We start from the raw sequence: 19,325 nt of genomic DNA, 5'->3' as shown, positions 1-19,325 counted from the left end.
CGCATTTTCCTAGTCTTGGCTTGACAGTATCTGTCTGCCTGCGGTGCTTTATATCAAAAAGGCAGGGAGGCAGTGCACTTCAGAGGCTGCTAGAGTCAAAGCGCCCACCTGACCTGACCCTTCTCCAGGCAGAGCTCCTACCACTTTTGCAGGTTCCTGGGGGAAGACTAGGACCACGCCAAGGACCTGACTATAAAGCCAATGCTGGTTGTGCTAGAAAATCTGGCATGGCTGATTCCATTAAGAATCTTCAGAGCAGGTTCATTCCTGTGACCGTGCTGGCTGGAAGCGACATGTACATACTGCAGGGAAGGGTTATGGATATGTTTTGCCAAATTGCACCAATTCCACGCAATATAAAGAAGCCACAGGTTGATCAAGGGGAAAGGGGAAAAAAGCTTCTGCTCATTTAGAGTTGTGTACACAAGAAAATTTCAGGAGCGGCATCTTTTATTACTCAACATGATAAACTGCTCCTGCCCAAATTCCCTCTTGTAGTTATCATTTATTATTTCTATAGCAGCATCAATGTTTGTGGCATTTTACAGGGTAGATGAAGACCGCAGCCTGTACCAGAAGGCTTCAATCTTCAATTGAGGCAAAGAGTTAACCGACTGAAGGAGGTGGGGAAAACCAGGGAAAGAATATGTGTTATTGCAGTCTCTCTTCTTCCCAATTATTAATGGCACAGTACCATGGGTGGGGGGTGGGAGGGACTGTGGACTACATATCACAGTATAAAATGGTTTTTATATGTGCTGGAAGCTGCCCAGAGTGGCTGGAGAAATCCAGCCGGATGGGTGTGGTTTAAATGATAACATTATTATTATTATTATTATTATTATTATTATTATTATTATTATTATTATTTTAAAGCTCTAGGGCAAGAGTTCAAATCAAAGCCCAGCCACCAAAAGTGATGGTTTTACTGTTTCATGATCCTTACCTGGATGCTTTAACAGTGGAAGTGTAATAGCCTGGCAATGTTGAAAGAGAATTGTTCAGCTGGAAAAAAAAATTGAACAGACATTGTATTGGTTTGTTTGTTTGTTTTGCAAATTGAGCCAGGAGCTCCGAGCTTCGCCATCATGCCATGCATCCCAACCCAGCTGCACCAGGAAGCTGGCCTGCTGCTGCTCGCTTGGTGTGGTCCCTCACCACCATTCCGCCCCCCAGTGTGTAAGGAGGTCCTGGTCACCCACAAATAGCAGCACATGGGGACATGAGAGAGGAACTTGGGCCACCTATTGCAAAGGAGAGGCATAGGCATGATGCGTGTGTGTTGGGTGCATGTGTGCTGTTGCAAGGGGCCCACACAAATCTGGAGCTGGCTCTGCTTACACCTTTGAGGAACTGATGGTGCTTCCTAACTGTGAAGGTTCCGAATGCAAGCTCATGGGTCACGAGAGGAAAAAGGCAAGCAGCAGCATGATGGGGATAGTTGTCCCCCGTGGACAACTTTAGGATGTGCTGGAGAACTTTCTAAGAACATTCACAAGTTTAAAAGACAAGCTCTACTGCGCTGTAGGGCAGGCAAAGGTGCCAGCCATGCCCCTGATAAGAGAGCCTTCTGTAAAAGAGCTGGGCAAGGAGAAGAAGCCCCCTTATTTCTTTCAGCAAACTGCCTCCTCACAAGCTGCCACTGTCAGTTAAATACTATGCTTAAAAAGCAACTTTTGACACTTACCATGTTCATAATAGCTTCTTCAACTTGAAACTCGGAGTACTGCCCTCCAGTTGTGTTAAACTGGCCAACAAAGGTTCGAACTGAAGGCAAGAAGATAACTCGTTAGCTATTTTAAGGGCTAGATCTCTCTCTCTCTTTCACGCACACACACACTGAATGCCAAGGAAACCTAACTTTTCTCCACAACAGTGAAATAGAAACATGTCTTTTTATTTAAATGGAAGCTTTGTTTCTAAGTCCCAAACTAGACATTACACAGCAGAACATTGTTAACTGCCAATCATACATTAATGTTAGAACACAGGAAGCTGCCTTATAACAAGTCAGGCAATTGGCCCATCTAGCTCAGTATTGTCTACAATGATTGGCAGTGGCTACTCATAGTCCTCCAGCCACTGTTGGACTGCAGCTCTCATATTCCCTGACTATTGGCCATGCTAGCTGTGGCTGATGCATGGTTGAATCCAACAACGTAAGGCACATCTTCTCTACTCCTTTAAAGTCTTGAAGTGTAAAATCATGGATTGGATAAGTTAGTTGAACTTAGGTTTCATTGAAATTGATAACACAAGTTAAACATGACTGACTTCAGTTTCATTGATCTCAATGAGAACCAGTTCCTGCAAACCAGCAAAGTAAGGTTAAATGTATTTCTGGTAATAAGAAGCAGCCGGTTCTAGTAAAACCTTTTAAAATAATAATAACAAATTAAGCTAAATGTGGCTTTATGTTTTATTAAGAAGTTTGCCCCCACCCCCCGTCTCTTCAGTTCTCTTACCTAAATTGCACTTTCCTTTCTCCATCTGGTAGCCCAGGGAACACGTGCAATGGAACGAACCTTGTGTGTTAGTACATGTGGCCAAGGCTGGGCATGGATTAGACAGACACTCATCTACATCTGAAACAGAAGGAAAAAGCCACAGCCTTTAGAATGGAAGTCCACCAACCCACTTTTCACTGCTGTAAAGCATTGATGTAAAGGGCTGCCATTATTCCTCCTTTACCCGTACTGCAGTCCTCTCCCTGCCAACCAGGTGAACACTGGCACTGGAATTTGTCCATCAAGTTATCCACAATGCATTTCCCGTTATTAAGGCAAGTCTCTGCGGTGCACGCGTTAGCTGTGAAATAAAGCATTTGAAGAATTAAGTCAGGATCAACAGATGTGACCAAATTCACCTCTGAACCCCCACATTCAACAAGCAAGGTAGTGCACTGCACCTTTCACCCACATGCACACAAAAGCTTCCTCTTCTGATACCTAGAACCAACAAGTCAAGCCGAATAGACTATACGCTGCTGGGGTGATCACTCTCCAAAACCATCCAATGAATGGCTACTGCTGGTTTCCCAAAACACACGGAGAACCAGCTTCCACTCATCCTGCTGATCTGAGTCTCATTTCTGGCATTCTGAAGGTGGGGTACCTCTGGAGCATTACCAGCAATGGGCACCTTCAAGCCATAAAGAAGTGGTGCGCTTCACAATGTAGCCTTACACCTTGGAGACAAAGCGCTATTCAGCCTACATCGCAAACATAATTTTGTGCAAGAGGCAGGCACAGCAGAAAGGGCTTCAACCATAGGTCATTGCCTTGTTTAAATGCAGGAGAATATGGCCAGCAAACACTGGCACACTCTATTAACTAAAGAAGGAGTAAAGGCATTACAAAATAACTATAGTACATAACTGCAACAAGAGGTTGCATTGTAGAAAGCTCCAGGGTTCTAGAGAGATGGAATAGCCATGCCCTTTTTTCTGCAGATTCCATTTTATTATTCTAGATGATCCTTCCCCCACCTCAACAGACATTCAACATTGTGTGGACACTGCTGGGTTGTTTTGAGACAGGTGTTACTATGTCCCCTTTCAGTTTCATCCCCTATAGATGCTTTATGTGTGTGTGTTTTTAAAAAACTTATTCCCCCCCCCTCCCCCAATCTCCGAATAATTTTTGATTCTGAGCTCCGGTGTAGATGGTTTCTGTTTTTTGTAGAAACGCATAACCACTTAAAAAAAAAAAAAAGATAATCTACCAAATGAATTCCCATCCAAAAGTGCAACGATACAGCACCATTAAATCCCATTTTCGTGTTATACCCATTTCCATCATTTCTCAGAGAAGGCTTACCTTTTCCACGGGAAGCTGGAAATGTCCTTGGACTTCCTACCCGTGCAAATGTAGTGGCTTTGGTGGGAACCGGTGAAGGAGAAACGGTCCCTGCAGTGGTTTTGCTGGAAGGAAAAATTTTGGGAGGGTGGGCAGTAGTGGCTCTGGAATCAGTGGTTTTAGAAGCTGTGGTAGTGCTCGTTTCCATCCCTTTTGTGGGAGTTCCAGTGGCATAAGATGGAGTCTTGGTGGGAAGGGGAGGACGTACTTTCTGAGGCTTTGTAGTGACCACATAATCCACGCTTGAGGCCAACGTAGGTAATCCTAACGTTGTGTGTGCTATATTTACAAGGTTCTTTCCCGTGGTTACTCCCACCAAACTGAAGGCATCCTCTAGTGTGGTTGTATATGGCAACGAAGCAGTAGTTGCTTTGGCTGTCTCTGAAACTGTGGTACTTTCGGCCCTGTACGTGGGAGACATAGTCGGAACAGGAGGCATTTTTCCAGCCCTGGTCCCTGGGAGAGAAACGTTTTGCCCCTCTGAGCCCTTGGTTTCATCTAGGGGTACTGTCATAGGTGGCAAGTGGTCTGTGAGCTGATCAGTAGTTTGGGTCAGAATAAGAGAAGATCCTGTTGTCCCCAGATCAGTGCTGTCCTTCAGTGGGTATGTCCCAGTCTGGTTGCTGAACGGCCTGTTGGAACTTCCAACTGTGGGTGGGTCTGTTCCAGTTGTCCCTTCAGATGCAGCCACAGAAGCACTGCTTTCCAAAGGCTCACTAGGCTGCAGCAACGACAGTGTTGAGGAAAGAGGAGGCAATAAAGATGAGGATGGGGGCAGCGTGGGCAGTGCTGTTGGCGACTCCCTGCGTGAAAAAGCTGGCAAAAGTGTTTGAGGGGAAGGTGAAAGCAGGGGTGGGAAAGCAGAGGAAGACAATGGAAGAGGGGATTCTGAGGTCGAAAACAGAGTTGGCAGCTGAGTGGGTGGAAGTGAATCCTGTTTCAGTGACACTGAAGAGGAAGGTGTGAATGATAAGCTGCCAGCAGGTGTCAGTTCGGATTTCGAATATAACTGAGTTGCATGCAGCTCACTGACTGTTGAAGAGTAGGCCGGTGTTTTCAGGGCATGTACAGACAACGGTTCTGTTGACGGTGTGGAGAAACCTATGTTGCCGGAGGACATGTTGCTTCCTCTGATCTGGGTCACAGAAAATGAGGACCGTGCTGACTCTGAAGGGCTGGAAATTTCTGCATAAAACGTGGAACTTTCTGATGAGTCAGCTGATGTGCTGCTTTTTGGAATAGACAGTAACGTCCTTTCTCCACCCCTTGTGAAAGTGGTTGAAATGTATGTGCTGTCAGTATGAGAAACAGAGATTATTTTTCCAGTGTCAGTGCTACTCATTGGCTGGTAGTCTGTTCCAGTGTCTAAAATACAAGCAAAAATTATTATTAATTCTTAGCATGAAATTTCCTCTGATACAGATTGGGGCCCCCAATAACAGTAATAGTTCCAGATTCCTTATGTAATAAAATTAAAACAAAAAAATTCCATAAAAGTTTCATTTTTTTAAAAAAAAGCCTCAAGGTGGCAATTATTGGTAACTTCCGTTATCATTTTATATGAACTCATGGCCATAGGTGGTTTGATGGCTTACGTTACAACTGTACACAGAGAGAAAAAATCCTAGACAATAATCATGGTAGGAAGGAATATTAACAACAATTAACTAAGACAGCAATAGGCTATATCCTCTTCTTGCCGATATCTTCTTGTTCTTACTGAGAACAAGTGACTATTGAAGTAACTCACAATATTGGACTGAGCTTCTGCATAAAATGAGCTGTAAATGCGTCATTTTATGTTGCCAGCTGATAAGAGATGGTGAGTAAATATCATTAAACCAAATGGGATTTACTTATGACTGGACATGTATAGGATTAGGTGTTAAGACTGCAATGCTATACATGCTTATTCAGAGGTAAACCCCACTAGGGGTTACACTCAAGGAAGTGTCCACAGGATTTCAGTCCAAAACTAACCCTAACCCTTTACACTTATTGCTTCATTTCGCTTTTCTCTTACACACTTTTAAAAAAGTGCCAAGGATAGCTTATGACAATAATAAATAACTCAAAACAAATCCCTTAAGTACAATTCACAGTATTAAACCCAAACCATTTTTCCTTAAATCTCCTAACTAATATCAACAATTACTTCATCCTAACCTCCTAAAAGGTTTGGAGAAATGTTTTACAATGCTTGAGCTATGGCTCTAAGATTGGCAGGCTTTTCTGGGAAATAAATTCCAGAGAATTCTTCCAGCTCTTCTAGTCCAGAACACTCCCAGCTGGGGACCTGATGAACTCACAAATCTGTCTGTTCTCTGAGGTCACCCTGACAGGCCCACTTTCAGAACAAACCTTGGTTTCAGCTCGTAGCTTGTGCAGAGTGAGATATAACCACAAGCCCAGGTTTGGACATATCGAGAAATCAAACCATAGCTTTGTTCACAGCAGCAGTAGGACCGGGAACCTGCACACTTGCTTGTTTGCACTAAGCTTGGCTTAGTGTTACTTGTGGATCACTGTGGACATCCAGTAATTGTTGGTCCCAAGAATAAAAAGACATACACAAAAGCAATACCTTTTACAGATTCATCTTCACTCATTTTCACCAACAAGAAAGAATAGTTCAATGAAACTTGTTCCCTTGTCATGTAAAGCTTACATGCGCTTGAAGAATATGCAATTAGGGTGATAATTGTGTATTGATAAGTGCTGGCAGGTAAAGCAGGGTACAAAATAAAAACCAACCTGCAGGTTCACTTTGGAAGGAAGAGTAAGTTGGTATCCTGGATGAGCTGAAGTTTTGGAAAGACTCCGTTGAAGGCCCAGAAGTATCAAAACCTTTTACTGAGAAGTCAGTCCTTCTAGAGGATGCTTCTGACGAGGAAGGATTTAGTTCTGAGCTGTTGGACTCTTCTATATATGAAAACGTTCTTTCAGTCGCTTCAGCAAACGTATTGTTAACTATGGATTGTAGAGTTTGTGCGTCTCCTTTGTTGAAAGTTGCTGAATGGTAAGTGCTTTCAGTGTAAGAGTGTGAAATGCTTGCTTCACTCATTGAATGATGACTACTTCCAAGAACTGAAAGAGGAATTTGAAAATGAAATTTTAAAATTGCACTTACAGCATATAACTTCACTATCAGAACCTGTATTATTTATAATATCGCATTATTCATAATGTGTAGTTACTAGATTTCGGTAAAGTGAATTACATCCTGCCCCATTTTGAAGGCATGTGGTTTAAGGTGATGCCTACAGATCTGCCAGTGGAATACTGCAAACAGTGACATTTAATTGGTTCATACTGTACTCCAGATCTCCTTTTGCTGCAAAAAAACTCAAATGTCATGCTCTGAACAAATTATACAGTTCATAACAGAAATGCTTATCATGAGAGACTTGATAATTTGTAAGTGTGTATGTATAAAGATACACACACACACACATCTACCTATGTATACATAATATATACATGAAAATAAAGCTCTTTATAATTCTAGGTGTTTACAGCACGTATAGACATAGTAAAGGTAAAAGGACCCCTGACCATTAGGTCCAGTCGTGACCAACTCTGGGGTTGCGGTGCTCATCTCGCTCTATAGGCCAAGAGAGCCAGCGTTTGTCCGCAGACAGCTTCCAGGTCATGTGGCCAGCATGACTAAGCCACTTCTGGCGAACCAGAGCAGCACACGGAAACGCCGTTTACCTTCCCGCCGGAGCAGTACCTATTTATCTACTTGCACTTTGACTTGCTTTCGAACTGCTAGGTTGGCAGGAGCAGGGACCGAGCAACGGGAGCTCACCCCGTCGCGGGGATTCGAACCGCCAACCTTCTGATCAGCAGGTCCTAGGCTCTGTGGTTTAACCCACAGCGCCACCCGCGTCCCTGCGTATAGACATACATAATGCAAACTATGGTGAGTACAGTCAATTCTTCCTTCACTCTTTTTCCTAAAGAAAACTCACTTGACGGATCCTTTGGTGAAGATGGGGACGTTGGAACTTCAGAGGAATGCTGAAGCAGGTGCTCAGTAGAAGATCCAGCGGATTGCACTTCACTTTGTGAGACATTATCCATTTCTCCTCCGGAATTCAAGCTCAGGGTCAGATCTGAAGACTCGGAAGTTTCAGTATTGTAAGTGGTACTGTCTGTTGCATCAGGAGATGTGCTGTTATCTGGTAAAGACCGTGAGGTCCTCTCTCTACCATGCATGAATGTAGTTGACAGGTATATGCTGTCTGTAGAAGCCCCAGAAAGCCTTCTTTCCACATCAGACACTTTAACTGGCTGAAGACTGCTTCCAGTACCTAAATCGAAACAGAATACACTGTATTTTTCTGTGTATAAGACAACCCCTATTTTTTGAACCCAAAATTAAGAAAGCAATATTTTAAACATCAAACAGAACAACTTTGAGAATTTTTGAGGGAAGCTGGCTGCCCACGCCAGAGTCAGAGCCTGAACCCCTGTGCATTCACCATCCATGTATAAGACAACCCCCAATGTTTGACTAATTTTTTAATAGCAAAAACTTTAATCTTATACACAGAAAAATACGGTGGTTGGGGAAGAGGAAAATACAAATTTCATATGCATCCCTTCTTTGAATTCCTTTAGGTGTTCGTACTTCCTGTCGATTCTTTTAAGTATAAATACTTAAAAGTCATAATAATACAGCTGATCCTCAAAGGTTTTCAACTAATGCCACACAGCATGATTACAATTCAAAGAAAGATGTTGTTAGTTAGGCTTAAGTGCTCACTTCTTATATCCTTTTGATATAGGCATAAATTATTTTGATTTTAATGAGACTTGAGAATGTATTTGGCTGGGTGGCCCCCAGTACATGTTGGGTCTAGAAATGGAAAATCAGATGACTACATCACACTAATTTTTATGGTTCCGTGGAGTTGGAGTATTTTCATAAGGTTGAAGTGGAATGCAGACTAGCACAGAATGTTTTTAATGAAAAAATGGTGCAGAAACTGGACAGTGGGCATTTGAAGTCAGCGGCTATTTGATATGCTTAACAGTGTTGCTATACAAGCAGAAATGCTGACGAGCTGTATTTTACATTGCGTGTAATTTCATAGATCATAATAATAGAGTTTTCAAAGATGGAATACAAAGAATGGACATGTGCCAAGGAAACAATTGCATGAAAGCCACAATAGTTATTGTTGATGCTATTATTATTATTATTATTCCCTCAGCCTTCCTCCCAAAGGAGCCTAGGCTGGCAAATATGCAAGTGATAAAACAATTAAAACATCTACAAAAATTGCAATGCAGATATAGACCAGGAAAGGCTTTCTGGAAGAGGAAGATCTTCAGTAGGTGCTGAAAAGTTGACAGAGACAGTGCCTGTCTAATATTTAACAGGAAGAAATTCTAAAGGGTAGATGGCACAACACTAAGGGTCTGAGTCCTGAAAGCCAGTGTGGTGTAGTGGTTAAGAGCGGTAGTCTCGTAATCTGGGGAACGGGGTTCGCGTCTCCGCTCCTCCACATGCAGCTGCTGGGTGACCTTGGGCCAGTCACACTTCTTTGAAGTCTGTTAGCCCCACTCACCTCACAGAGTGTTTGTTGTGGGGAAGGAAGGGAAAGGAGAATGTTAGCCGCTTTGAGACTCCTTCGGGTAGTGATAAAGCGGGATATCAAATCCAAACTCTTCTTCTATTGCCAAAGAGTCAAGCTGTTACCCAGTTTAAAAATGGCGTATCTTTTTAGCAGCAGAAATTGCTGCACCTAAGGGCAATATCACATTTTTTAATCAGGTATGAGCAGACTTCAGGTGTACTATTTTGTAGTATGTTTCCCCCCTGGAACTTGAAGCCCACCACATGTGAAATAGCAGTGCAGTGGGCTGGGGCTGAGGCAAGGGTAAGAATGCAAAGTAAGAATTCTTCTGAACACATGCCCAGGAATTTGTTGTGCAGAACTACATTCCTTTCACACAGAAATCCAGTCCTGGTTTCCCCTTAAGTTCTCTTTATTTCAGCAGCCCAATTTGCAGAGTGGGGCTACTGGTAACCCCTGCTTTACATGATAAGCATATTTGTTCCATGTATAGCAGGGGCTCCGGTTGCATGTGCTTGTGTGTGTAAAGACATACATGCGTTATGCACATTTTCATATGTTTCGCCACAGGAACCACAAATGTATACAAAACACTTTGGCTGTGTACACATTATACCTCTAAAGCATATTTGGATCACAGTTCCTCTCTGAAAGAATTCTGGGCATGGTAGTTTGTTAAGGATTGCTGGGAATGGTAACTCTGTGAGGTGTAAACTACAGTGGTCAGAATTCTTTGAGAGAAAGAATGTGTTTTGACTGTGCTCTAAAGGTATAATGTGTGCACAGGACAGTTATATAAAGTGTGGATGTGTCGCAAAGAGCAAAGTTATAGTCGTTCATATTCATGTGTATAATACAATAGTTAAAAGCTGACTGTTACTTTAAAAAGGAATAAATAAGGGGAAGATTATGAAGAAAACTACATAGACAGACAGGAAAAAAGCCTATTTCTAACCGAAGCAATAACAAAAATTGAAAACTCACCTGAAAGATCTATTGCAGAAGATGAATAGGCAGAAGTTTTGGAGGAATATGTAAATAAATGCTCTTTTGAGGACTCACTGAAATCCATCTGGGTAGATGGGAAACTTTCCTTTCCACTTTGGGCTGAGGTTGACAAGTTCTGGGTTAAATCTAAAGAGCTGACATTTTCCAGATCAAAAGTTGATAGCTCTGTTGCATCTGTGGATTTGCTCTTGATAGTTAGAGATCCTAATGTCCCATCTCCACTTTTGATGAATGTGGCAGTAGAGAACATACTCTCAGTCTGAGAAACCCTTTCCTCTGAACCAAAGTTGTTGAATGTGTGCTGGCTATTCCTAACATCTACAAGAGAACAAACTGGAATTAGAACTTTGTCTACAAGTTCAGACTAAAGTTATGCACATACATTAATTGTACAACTATATGCACATTTACTCAGAAGTAAGTCATAATGTGTCCAATGGGGCTTATTATCTTGTAAGTGTGTTTAGGATAGCAGCCTATTATAAAAATCATGATTTTCAGTTTTCAAGTTTATCATTCTAATGTCACTGTCATCTCATCCAAATACAAATTCTGTATTTTTTTTTAAAATGATATGGCAATGTTTTACATTTCAGGAGAATTTGCTTATTTAGATTTATTCTATGGTGTTCATTTTTTAAAAAAATAACAACAAACATTCTGTAGAGAGAAAAGAAAAACACAATGAGCTGGGAGCTTTCCCATGAGTGGGCAAAATCATGTATCCCCTATAGTTTCTTTAAAAAAATGTGTCATAGTGGCCACCTGCTTTTCATCTTACCTAACCTAATTTAAAATTTCCAGTCTAGTACCTCATTATGGCTTCATCTAGCCAATCCAATTATAAGAGGTAGTCACTATCCTATGTCTTATTATCTCTGGCATGGTCTTAGTTGGGCAACATATTACATTTAGGTCAATGGAATTAATCAGTAGAAACTCTAATAAGCTAAATTACTAAAGCTAAAATGTGGATTTTTCCATTTGAATTTAACCAGAGCAGAGGCCACAACTAGTGAGATGTTCCAAATCAAAAGCAGAGAGGTATGCGCCACCTATAGCCTTGCTTGTGTCACTTAAGAGATCCTAAAAGCCCATATTTGCGTCTCACAAGAGCGATGGAAGAGTACATATTAGGTAAAAATTTCCTTTTTCAATACTGTCTTGAGTTACTCAGACCTTTGACTTAGGAAGACACTTCCAGGGTAGGAATGCTATGCCCCTGGGGCCACTGTGAACCTAACAAGAGACCCGGTGAGAGAAGTTATTATCTTTTTACAGCACTGTTCCTACAGCAGCTTCCTTTTCCAAGAGTTCCAAAAGCCAGAATCTTCTAATGCCATCTGCCCAATGAGGCCTACAAGACTCAAGAAATCACTAGCAGGAACTTCCTAATTATTCCTAGTTGTTTTAGAATATTTTAACTGTTGTAATCATTTACTTTGTGTGCTGATTCTTAAATAAAATTACAGTTGGAAGCCACTCCCCATGTGGATTGCTGACACTGTTTTGAGATCATCTGCTCCAGTAGTTACTATGAATGAATGCACAGCACTGGCACTCAGATGACAAGCCACTTATAGGTCACATTCACATCACATGTTTAAATCACATGGCTCTCCTCAAAGACTCTTGGGAACTGTAGTTTGTTAAGTGTGCATTGTAAATTACAGTTCCCAGGATTCCTTGAGGGAAAGCCATGCATGGTGTGGATGTGACCAGATATTATGTCCCTCGCATGGAAGTGTCACCACATGGAAGTGTTCATCAGTGAACTCAATGTTAACGCTGTAACTTATGAAGTGGCCCTGGAGTATGGCGAAAAGAAAGGATTTTCAGAGCAGGTGATGAAAAGGCTACACTCCTTATGGGGCTCAACATCCCTTTAGAAAGTTTTCCATTCCCAAGTCAAGCCGCAGCATAGCTCGCCACAGGAGTTGGGGCCACAGCGGGAAACGTTTCCTTTTACTCCAGCCCACTCATGATCTATAGCAGCCACCATGGAGTGTGTGGAAAGTCCCAACATTATTGCCCTGGCTCATATGGTGACTTATATAAACAATACCACTGAGAGGGAGAAGGCACTTACCACACGGATGCTGATTTCCAGGGAGTGTGTAACCTTCAGATCAGCCCTTAGGGGGTGATGGGTGGGGCTGGAAAAGGGATGTCATAAAAGGGCTAAATTGTTCAAAGGTGTCCTCTAAGCACAAACAAGAGTCCCCAGGGCTATAACGCAAAGTTTATGTGAACTTTCTCTCATTGTCTAGGATTGGGAGCAATCCACTCTTTTTCCACAGGAAATTTGGTTTTACACCAGCCAAGGCAAACCAGTGCTCTCAAATCTGTAACAAAACAGAAGATCTTAATTCTTTACCTGTTGCTTCTGAAGGGGACTGGGAATGTGTAACAGCTGCTTCAATAAAATCAGTGTCCTCTGTTGACAAATTCGTCTGTCTGGTCTGCTCCGGAGTCAACATGTAAGAAGAATTAGGGAGGGCTGAAGAGCTGGAGATTTCAGTATTACCGGCGATGGACTTTTGTGTTGTGTTCTGAGAAATGCTGTTGTTGCTTAGAGTTTGTACTGTCCTCTCTCCACCTCTGTCAGGTAGAACTGAAACAGGTACACTGACAGTATGAGAACTAGAAATACTCCTCTCTGTATCTGAGCTGCTTGCTGACTGGTGATCAAGATCTTCAGTAGCTGAAACACACAACAGTAAAAAAAAATGAGATGTGTCATCTCCAGGTATAGAAAGAGTATCTCAAGTTTTATTATGTAGTTTTCTTATAATCATGCAGATCAAATGGAAAACATGAAGGGGGGCATGCGCGCTGCAGCCCAATAAAAATAATGAATGCCTAGATTAATGGTTGAATTCAAAAAAATCAATGTGCAAGAGGAATGGCTTCCACCCACACAACAGAACTTTCCCTCCTCTCCTCCCACACTGTGCCCCCACACCAAACCCAAATCTATTCTGATGGGTTGCTCTGATTAGGAGGGTTCCGAGGCCATTGGAGGGGAGATGGGAAGCTCCACTGCGAGAGCAGAAGTCATTCCACTCACACAAATATTTAGTTGGAAACAACCCATTGTTTTATGACAAAAAAAGTTTAATGTTTTTGTACATGGTTTGTTTTTATTTCCAGTTGTCATCGTAACATTGGAAACATTAATTTGGATTAAATACATTTTATAGCATAAATTAATAAAAAGCATCTTTTTTTGTCATTTTTCTTTCAAATATATATATATATATATATATATATATATATATATATATATATACACACCATGTTAAGTACCTCCATACTTCATTAATCCATTCCTCAATAGTTGGAGAAATTGCTTGACTTCAGTACCTGGTTTTTCAGCTGCTATAATCTCCAAGACCATTTAAAAATATATATTTATCTTTATACTTGTTATAGGTTAAAATGCATATGTGGGTACATGTTGAATCCCCCTGCTCTAATTTATTATACTTTTATATTTCCAGTAAGCTGAACCATAATTTTTATTTAACTATTTAACTAATGTACCATTTGAAACAGTTCTCTCTAACAGCCACCTTTAATAAGAAACAAGTGTTCCCGTTGGCAAGACATTTTCACAAATATATATAATTACATACACTCCATCCGCCATATAGTTTTAACTTGATTAAACTCACATATGTATTCCAGGAGGAAAAAAATTGATCTTTGACAATATGTTGTTATTGTTACCAGTAACCAATCAGTCAAAATTTGTTAAGGTTCTGAAAGGCATATTGGGTGACATCCAGTGATCTACCAACAAGTCACTGTTGATACAATAGATCCCCCTGCCCTGCCCCAGTATGCCCCTAAAATCTGTTCAAGACAGTTGGGAGTCAGTTTGGAGTAGACAGGGGAGCAACGCAGGAGGTTGCAAGGGAGAAAAGGAATTGTTCTCATTGCATGTGTGGAGGTCCATTCATGTGCTGTTGGACATTGCCAAATGATTCATGTCCCCTCCAAAAGTGCAAATAAATCCTAATTTGAAATACCAGTACAGTGGTACCTTGGTTTACGACCTTAATCCGTTCCCAAAGTCTGTTCTTAAACCGAAACTGTTCTTAAACCAAGGCATGCTTTCCCTAATGAGGCCTCCAGCAGCTGGTGCCCTTCCACCGTTCAGATTCCGTTCTTAGACCGAGGTAAAGTTTGCAAACCAAGACACTATTTCCAGTTTTGCGGAGTTTGTAAACCAAATTGTTCTTAAACCGGACTGTTCTTAAACCGAGGTACCACTGTACTATACTATTTAGATATTCTAGTCTTAAAGAATAATGACCAACAATTAAAACCTCATGTTTGCATAGTCCTCCATTTTTTAAAGTTTTTAAAAAAGATTTTAAAGTTTCCTTAGTGTAAAAAATCAGGATAATAAGTGACTGAATCTGACGCAGATTTGAGTGGGCTCAAACATACCATAACACCTGTCCTGTTTTCTAAACGAAATTAAGAATAAAGAGCTACTGTTAACTTCCTTCAGTTGTCTGCACATTTGTAGACAAGTTTATTTCCAAACTTCCTTTAGTGGTTTGTCTCTCTGATCTTAGCCTATCTCCTCTTGCTCTCATTTTTTAAATCTATTCATCCTAATGCTTTGGTTTCATTGTTACACCAGGCAAGTGAAACAGTACACTGAGATTTAGAATAAAAGAGATCTTCATGCTTTACCTGTCATTCCCAAAGAAGCCTGGGAATGTGCAAGCGTGACTTCAGTGAAATCATTGTCCCCTGGTGACAAATCCATTTGTCCAGTCTGTACTGGAGTTAACATGTGAGAGGAATTTGTGAGGCCTGAAGAGGTGGAGATTTCATTGCTAGCCATTGTGGATAGTTGTGTTGCATTAAGAGAACTGCTGACGTCTCTCAGTGTCCGCAATGTCCTCTCTCTGCCCCTATCAGTTAGACCTGAAACAGATGCACCGTCTGTGTGAGAAATGGAAATACTTCTCTCTGTATTTGAGCTGCTCCTTGGCTGACCACTGTTTTCTGCAGCTGAAACACAAGAGCAAGACATTAGATGTGCCATCTGCATGCGCTAAAAGGGTATCACATTGCATTTCTTCCCATAATTATATTCAGACAGCTCTAATGGAAAACAAGTCCATATCCCCTTTTGTCTGACAAAAGCAATGAAGTTCAGAAAGAAGCCTTAGAGTATGATGAGAAAGGGTGATCCTGTGTTGAGTCAGTCAAAAGGGTGGTTATCTGTGAGTAGTAGAAAAAGGAGTGAACCTATGACTGTGTGTGTGTAGGGATGCTTCATTTCTGCGCTTTTAATGCCTGCACTGAAGTGGGTGCTGCTGTAGAGGGCGCTCTGGTGCTTTTGGGTCTGGGAGACAGAGCCCAACAACATTTGAGGAACGCAGGTTTCCTGTCTCTGAGCTATAAGGTATTTGCTCTTTTTCTCTTCAAGTTTATATTCATTGCTAATGTTTGGGCATCATCTTCACACCAGACAAGTGAAACAGTGCTCCAAAACCTGTAATAAAAGAGATCTTCATCCTGTACCTGTTGTTTCTGAAGGAGCTTGGAAATGTGGAAGTGCTGCTTCAGTGAAATCATTGTCCTCTGGTGATGAATCCATTTGTCCAGTCTGTACTGGAGTTAACACATGTGAGGAACCCATGAGGCCTGAAGAGGTGGAGATTTCATTGCTAGTGGTTGGGGATATATGCGTTGCATTAAGAGAACTGCTGACATCTCTTAAAGTACGTAATGTCCTCTCTCCACCCCTGTCATTTAAACCTGAAACAGACACATCATCTGTGTGGGAACTGGAAACGCTTCTCTCTGTATTTGAGCTACTCCTTGGCTGACTACTGTCTTCTGCAGCTGAAATAGAAGAGCAAGATATTAGATGTGCCACCAGCAGGTGCTGAAGGTGGATCTTATTGCATTTCTTCCCATAACTGCATTCACACATATTTAACAGAAAACAAGTTAATTGTGCTCCAGTCCCTGCACCAGCTGATAGAAATGATAAAATCTTGGGGGGAAAGTCGGGGTTTAAAACCTTTATAATAAAATCTGAGGGGAAAGTGCTAGTATAAAAGAACTGCTTTGAAATATTCAAAAATATCTACATTTTTAGGAAATTCCTACAAGCAGTAGCTTGCTCCACTTTAAACCCAGTGGAATACTGTAAACCCTGCAAAGCTATAGGATTGTGTTATGAAAGGAACCTCTAGTGTGACTCACGTTTCGGGACCAGAAAGGGCAAGAGACTTGAGAAAGCAAAAGAACAAGATCTTGGAAAGACGGGGAAGATGCTAACTTTGGCACATATTTCTGAGCAACATATTTTCTCTTTAACTGCAAGGCTCTCACCCACAAGCCAAATTAGGCTCACGGGGTCTTAATTTGGCCCACAAAGTCATCTCCCAGCTAAGCTCACCTGCACCACAGCCAAGGCACCTTCAGACTTGCTCTGCAAAGCACATCACAACTGTGGCATGCAATGTTGGCGGAGGGGATTGACCAAAGGGAGCTGGTGTTACTATTGTGATGCAATCCATTTTCAGCTGAAAGCTCCTCCTCAGAGTGACACTATACCTCTATGCATTATTATAACAAGACTTTAATAAGGCAGCATTTGATAAGACACAACCATGATTATTTACCCCGTCAGCTTCCAACAGACATTGTGTATTTCAAAGAGCCCATTTCCATTAACTGAATGAGCTATGTCTGCAGCCCTTTTGCAGCAAGGATCAAAGTGCAGCAAGCCATCAAAGTTCAGGATAAGATTGTGGCTAAATGGCAGGCAAAAGGAATTCAAAAGCCAACAGCTATTCCAAAAGCCCCCACTCAGACATCCTACGAAATAATCTTGCTGGCAAGTAAGTATGCCCACTGAATACCCTTGGTCCCAAATAAGGAGATGGCCTCTTTGTCAAGCAATGGAAGCAGTGCTCCCAAGTCTTGGCATCCCCATTCACTCACTCTTTTCTTCCTACCAGGTCCCAACCCAAAGAATGCACAGATTGCATCAGCAGGATATGAGGTAGCCAATGCTTCTTCTGCCCATCCCTTTTTCACTCTACCCCTGCCTGTTTCACTTGTTGGTTTTCTCCCTTTTCTGTTCTTAGCAATGAAACCAGAGCTAAGTCAATGATCAGTAGTAAACTCCACCACCGCCTGGAAGAGAAACTGAGAGTGGGGCAACTGAATTGTGTTGCTTTCTTGTTTTGCTGTCCTGGGCTCCTTTGGGAGGAAGGGTTGGGTAGCAAATTAATAAATGAAATAAATTGGGAAAGGCTATTCAAGAGGTGAACAAATAAAATCCCAGCTTGGATCAACAGGAAGCAATAAAGAGGAAGTGTTCCATTTAAAGGCACAGAAGTTCTGAAAAGCATTAATAGTGCTTTGCCGATTGCTGGTGCTAAAACTGTGCCTCCTCATGGGGTGGGAGGTGGGAAAACATGGGAAGAAATGTGAGTGAACAAAAGAAGGTGATTCTAAAGAAAAGGGATACTGTGGAAGCAGTAGGATTTTCCCCACATTGCATCTTTTCCACTTTTGTCTTATCAGGATTCACCCGTCTAGAACCTAAATCAACTCTCCAAAATTCCTGGTGAAATTTCTTCTTTTGCACAACTATTTAAAAACATAGGAACCATCTTCCCCTTTCCATCTACCTTTTTCCTGTAAGTGAAAAAGATGTCTTCCAGTGGTTACTGGTCATGAAACCCCAGATGGGAACCTCAGTCTTTACCAAAAGTATACTATCCATGCTGATGATTAACAACAAGGAACGGATAGCTTCATCATGCTCTGCTTTATGAATTTCAGTGAGGAATCTTGCTATCCACTATCAACAGACTTCTACCATGACATAGAACGACAATTGTTTTGATTTCACATAAAATATCAACATAGTTTCTGTTGTTATTTTTGAACAGCATGCCAAGAATCTAGTCCAGGATTCCTCAACCTCAGCCCTCCAGATGTTTTTGGCCTACAACTCCCATGATCCATAGCTAGCAGGACCAGTGGTCAGGGATACTGGGAAATGTAGTCTCAAAACATCTGGAGGGCCGAGGTTGAGGAAGCCTGATCTAGTCCTCAAATCATAAGGGTGACTTGCCTTACCACTTCTGGAGAAAACCCCCTCAAACTAATCATAAACAATCCTTTGCATTTTGGAACATACTAGAGAACTTAAAGTTTTCACATCTATTATCTCAGGAATCCTTTCAAAAACTCTGCAAGATAGCCAAGTATCATCCCAATATCTGAGATGCAAGGAGGCTAAGAAATAGTGGCTTCCCTGTCGCCACCAATATTTGCTCAGCTGAGATAAAATCTGCAGCAACTTCCTGGCTCACAGCACACATGGCATTACACTACAGCAGTTCTAAAACAGTATAATGCTATTATTTCTCTATGGAAATTCATTAAGAAGTAGACTTTTGGAACAGAAAAAACAACAACATACTAGTCTTTGGAGGCAAGTAAAACTGGGCAAGCCGAATCCTTGCTGAAGAATCAGGAAATTGTGTGACCTTTGATGTGTTACTTCTTCCTCTGGAATGTGTTGCATGAGATGGGAACTGGGTTCGATCAGGAAAGGTGGTGACTTCCCTCTGAGAAACTGGGTCTTTTCTTGATGAATCAGTCAGAGCGACACTGTCTGTAAGAAACCGTGAAGTCCTTTCTGTGCCTCTGTTGGCCGTTGTTGAACTGTCCATGCTGATGATATGCAAACTGGATGTTGTGCTGTCTGCATCCCACCTTCTATCTATATGGTGCCTGCTCCCAGTAACTGTAAATATGAAATGAGAAAATTAAACCCTATCAGGCTCTAACAATGTGGTATTTGAGGTGGAAC

The 19,325-nt window shown here is 41.6% G+C and overlaps 1 protein-coding gene across 3 annotated transcripts in view; it reads right to left on the bottom strand.

The window, feature by feature from the left end:
- The window catches only part of HEG1 (heart development protein with EGF like domains 1), a 60,909-nt gene that overhangs the window by 17,545 nt on the left and 24,039 nt on the right, over window positions 1-19,325 (bottom strand). The window contains exons 3-14 of one of the 3 annotated variants that reach the window (XM_083584343.1): window positions 18,933-19,259; window positions 16,004-16,327; window positions 15,164-15,487; window positions 12,831-13,157; window positions 10,430-10,771; window positions 7,832-8,173; window positions 6,612-6,944; window positions 3,819-5,222; window positions 2,692-2,808; window positions 2,466-2,585; window positions 1,688-1,767; window positions 947-1,005 (exon numbers count right to left, since the gene is read on the bottom strand). In XM_083584343.1, coding sequence (XP_083440469.1) covers window positions 947-1,005; window positions 1,688-1,767; window positions 2,466-2,585; window positions 2,692-2,808; window positions 3,819-5,222; window positions 6,612-6,944; window positions 7,832-8,173; window positions 10,430-10,771; window positions 12,831-13,157; window positions 15,164-15,487; window positions 16,004-16,327; window positions 18,933-19,259 — 4,099 coding nt within the window. The remainder of the gene's footprint in view (window positions 1-946; window positions 1,006-1,687; window positions 1,768-2,465; window positions 2,586-2,691; window positions 2,809-3,818; window positions 5,223-6,611; window positions 6,945-7,831; window positions 8,174-10,429; window positions 10,772-12,830; window positions 13,158-15,163; window positions 15,488-16,003; window positions 16,328-18,932; window positions 19,260-19,325) is intronic. The other 2 variants (XM_083584344.1, XM_083584345.1) reach the window with 2 other exon arrangements.

This window comes from Podarcis filfolensis (assembly GCF_964270895.1).
Source record: "Podarcis filfolensis genome assembly, chromosome: 1".
NCBI classification, from domain to species: domain Eukaryota; kingdom Metazoa; phylum Chordata; class Lepidosauria; order Squamata; family Lacertidae; genus Podarcis; species Podarcis filfolensis.
Note: the sequence above shows the minus strand (reverse complement) of the source record. Positions and strands in the feature narration are given on the sequence as shown.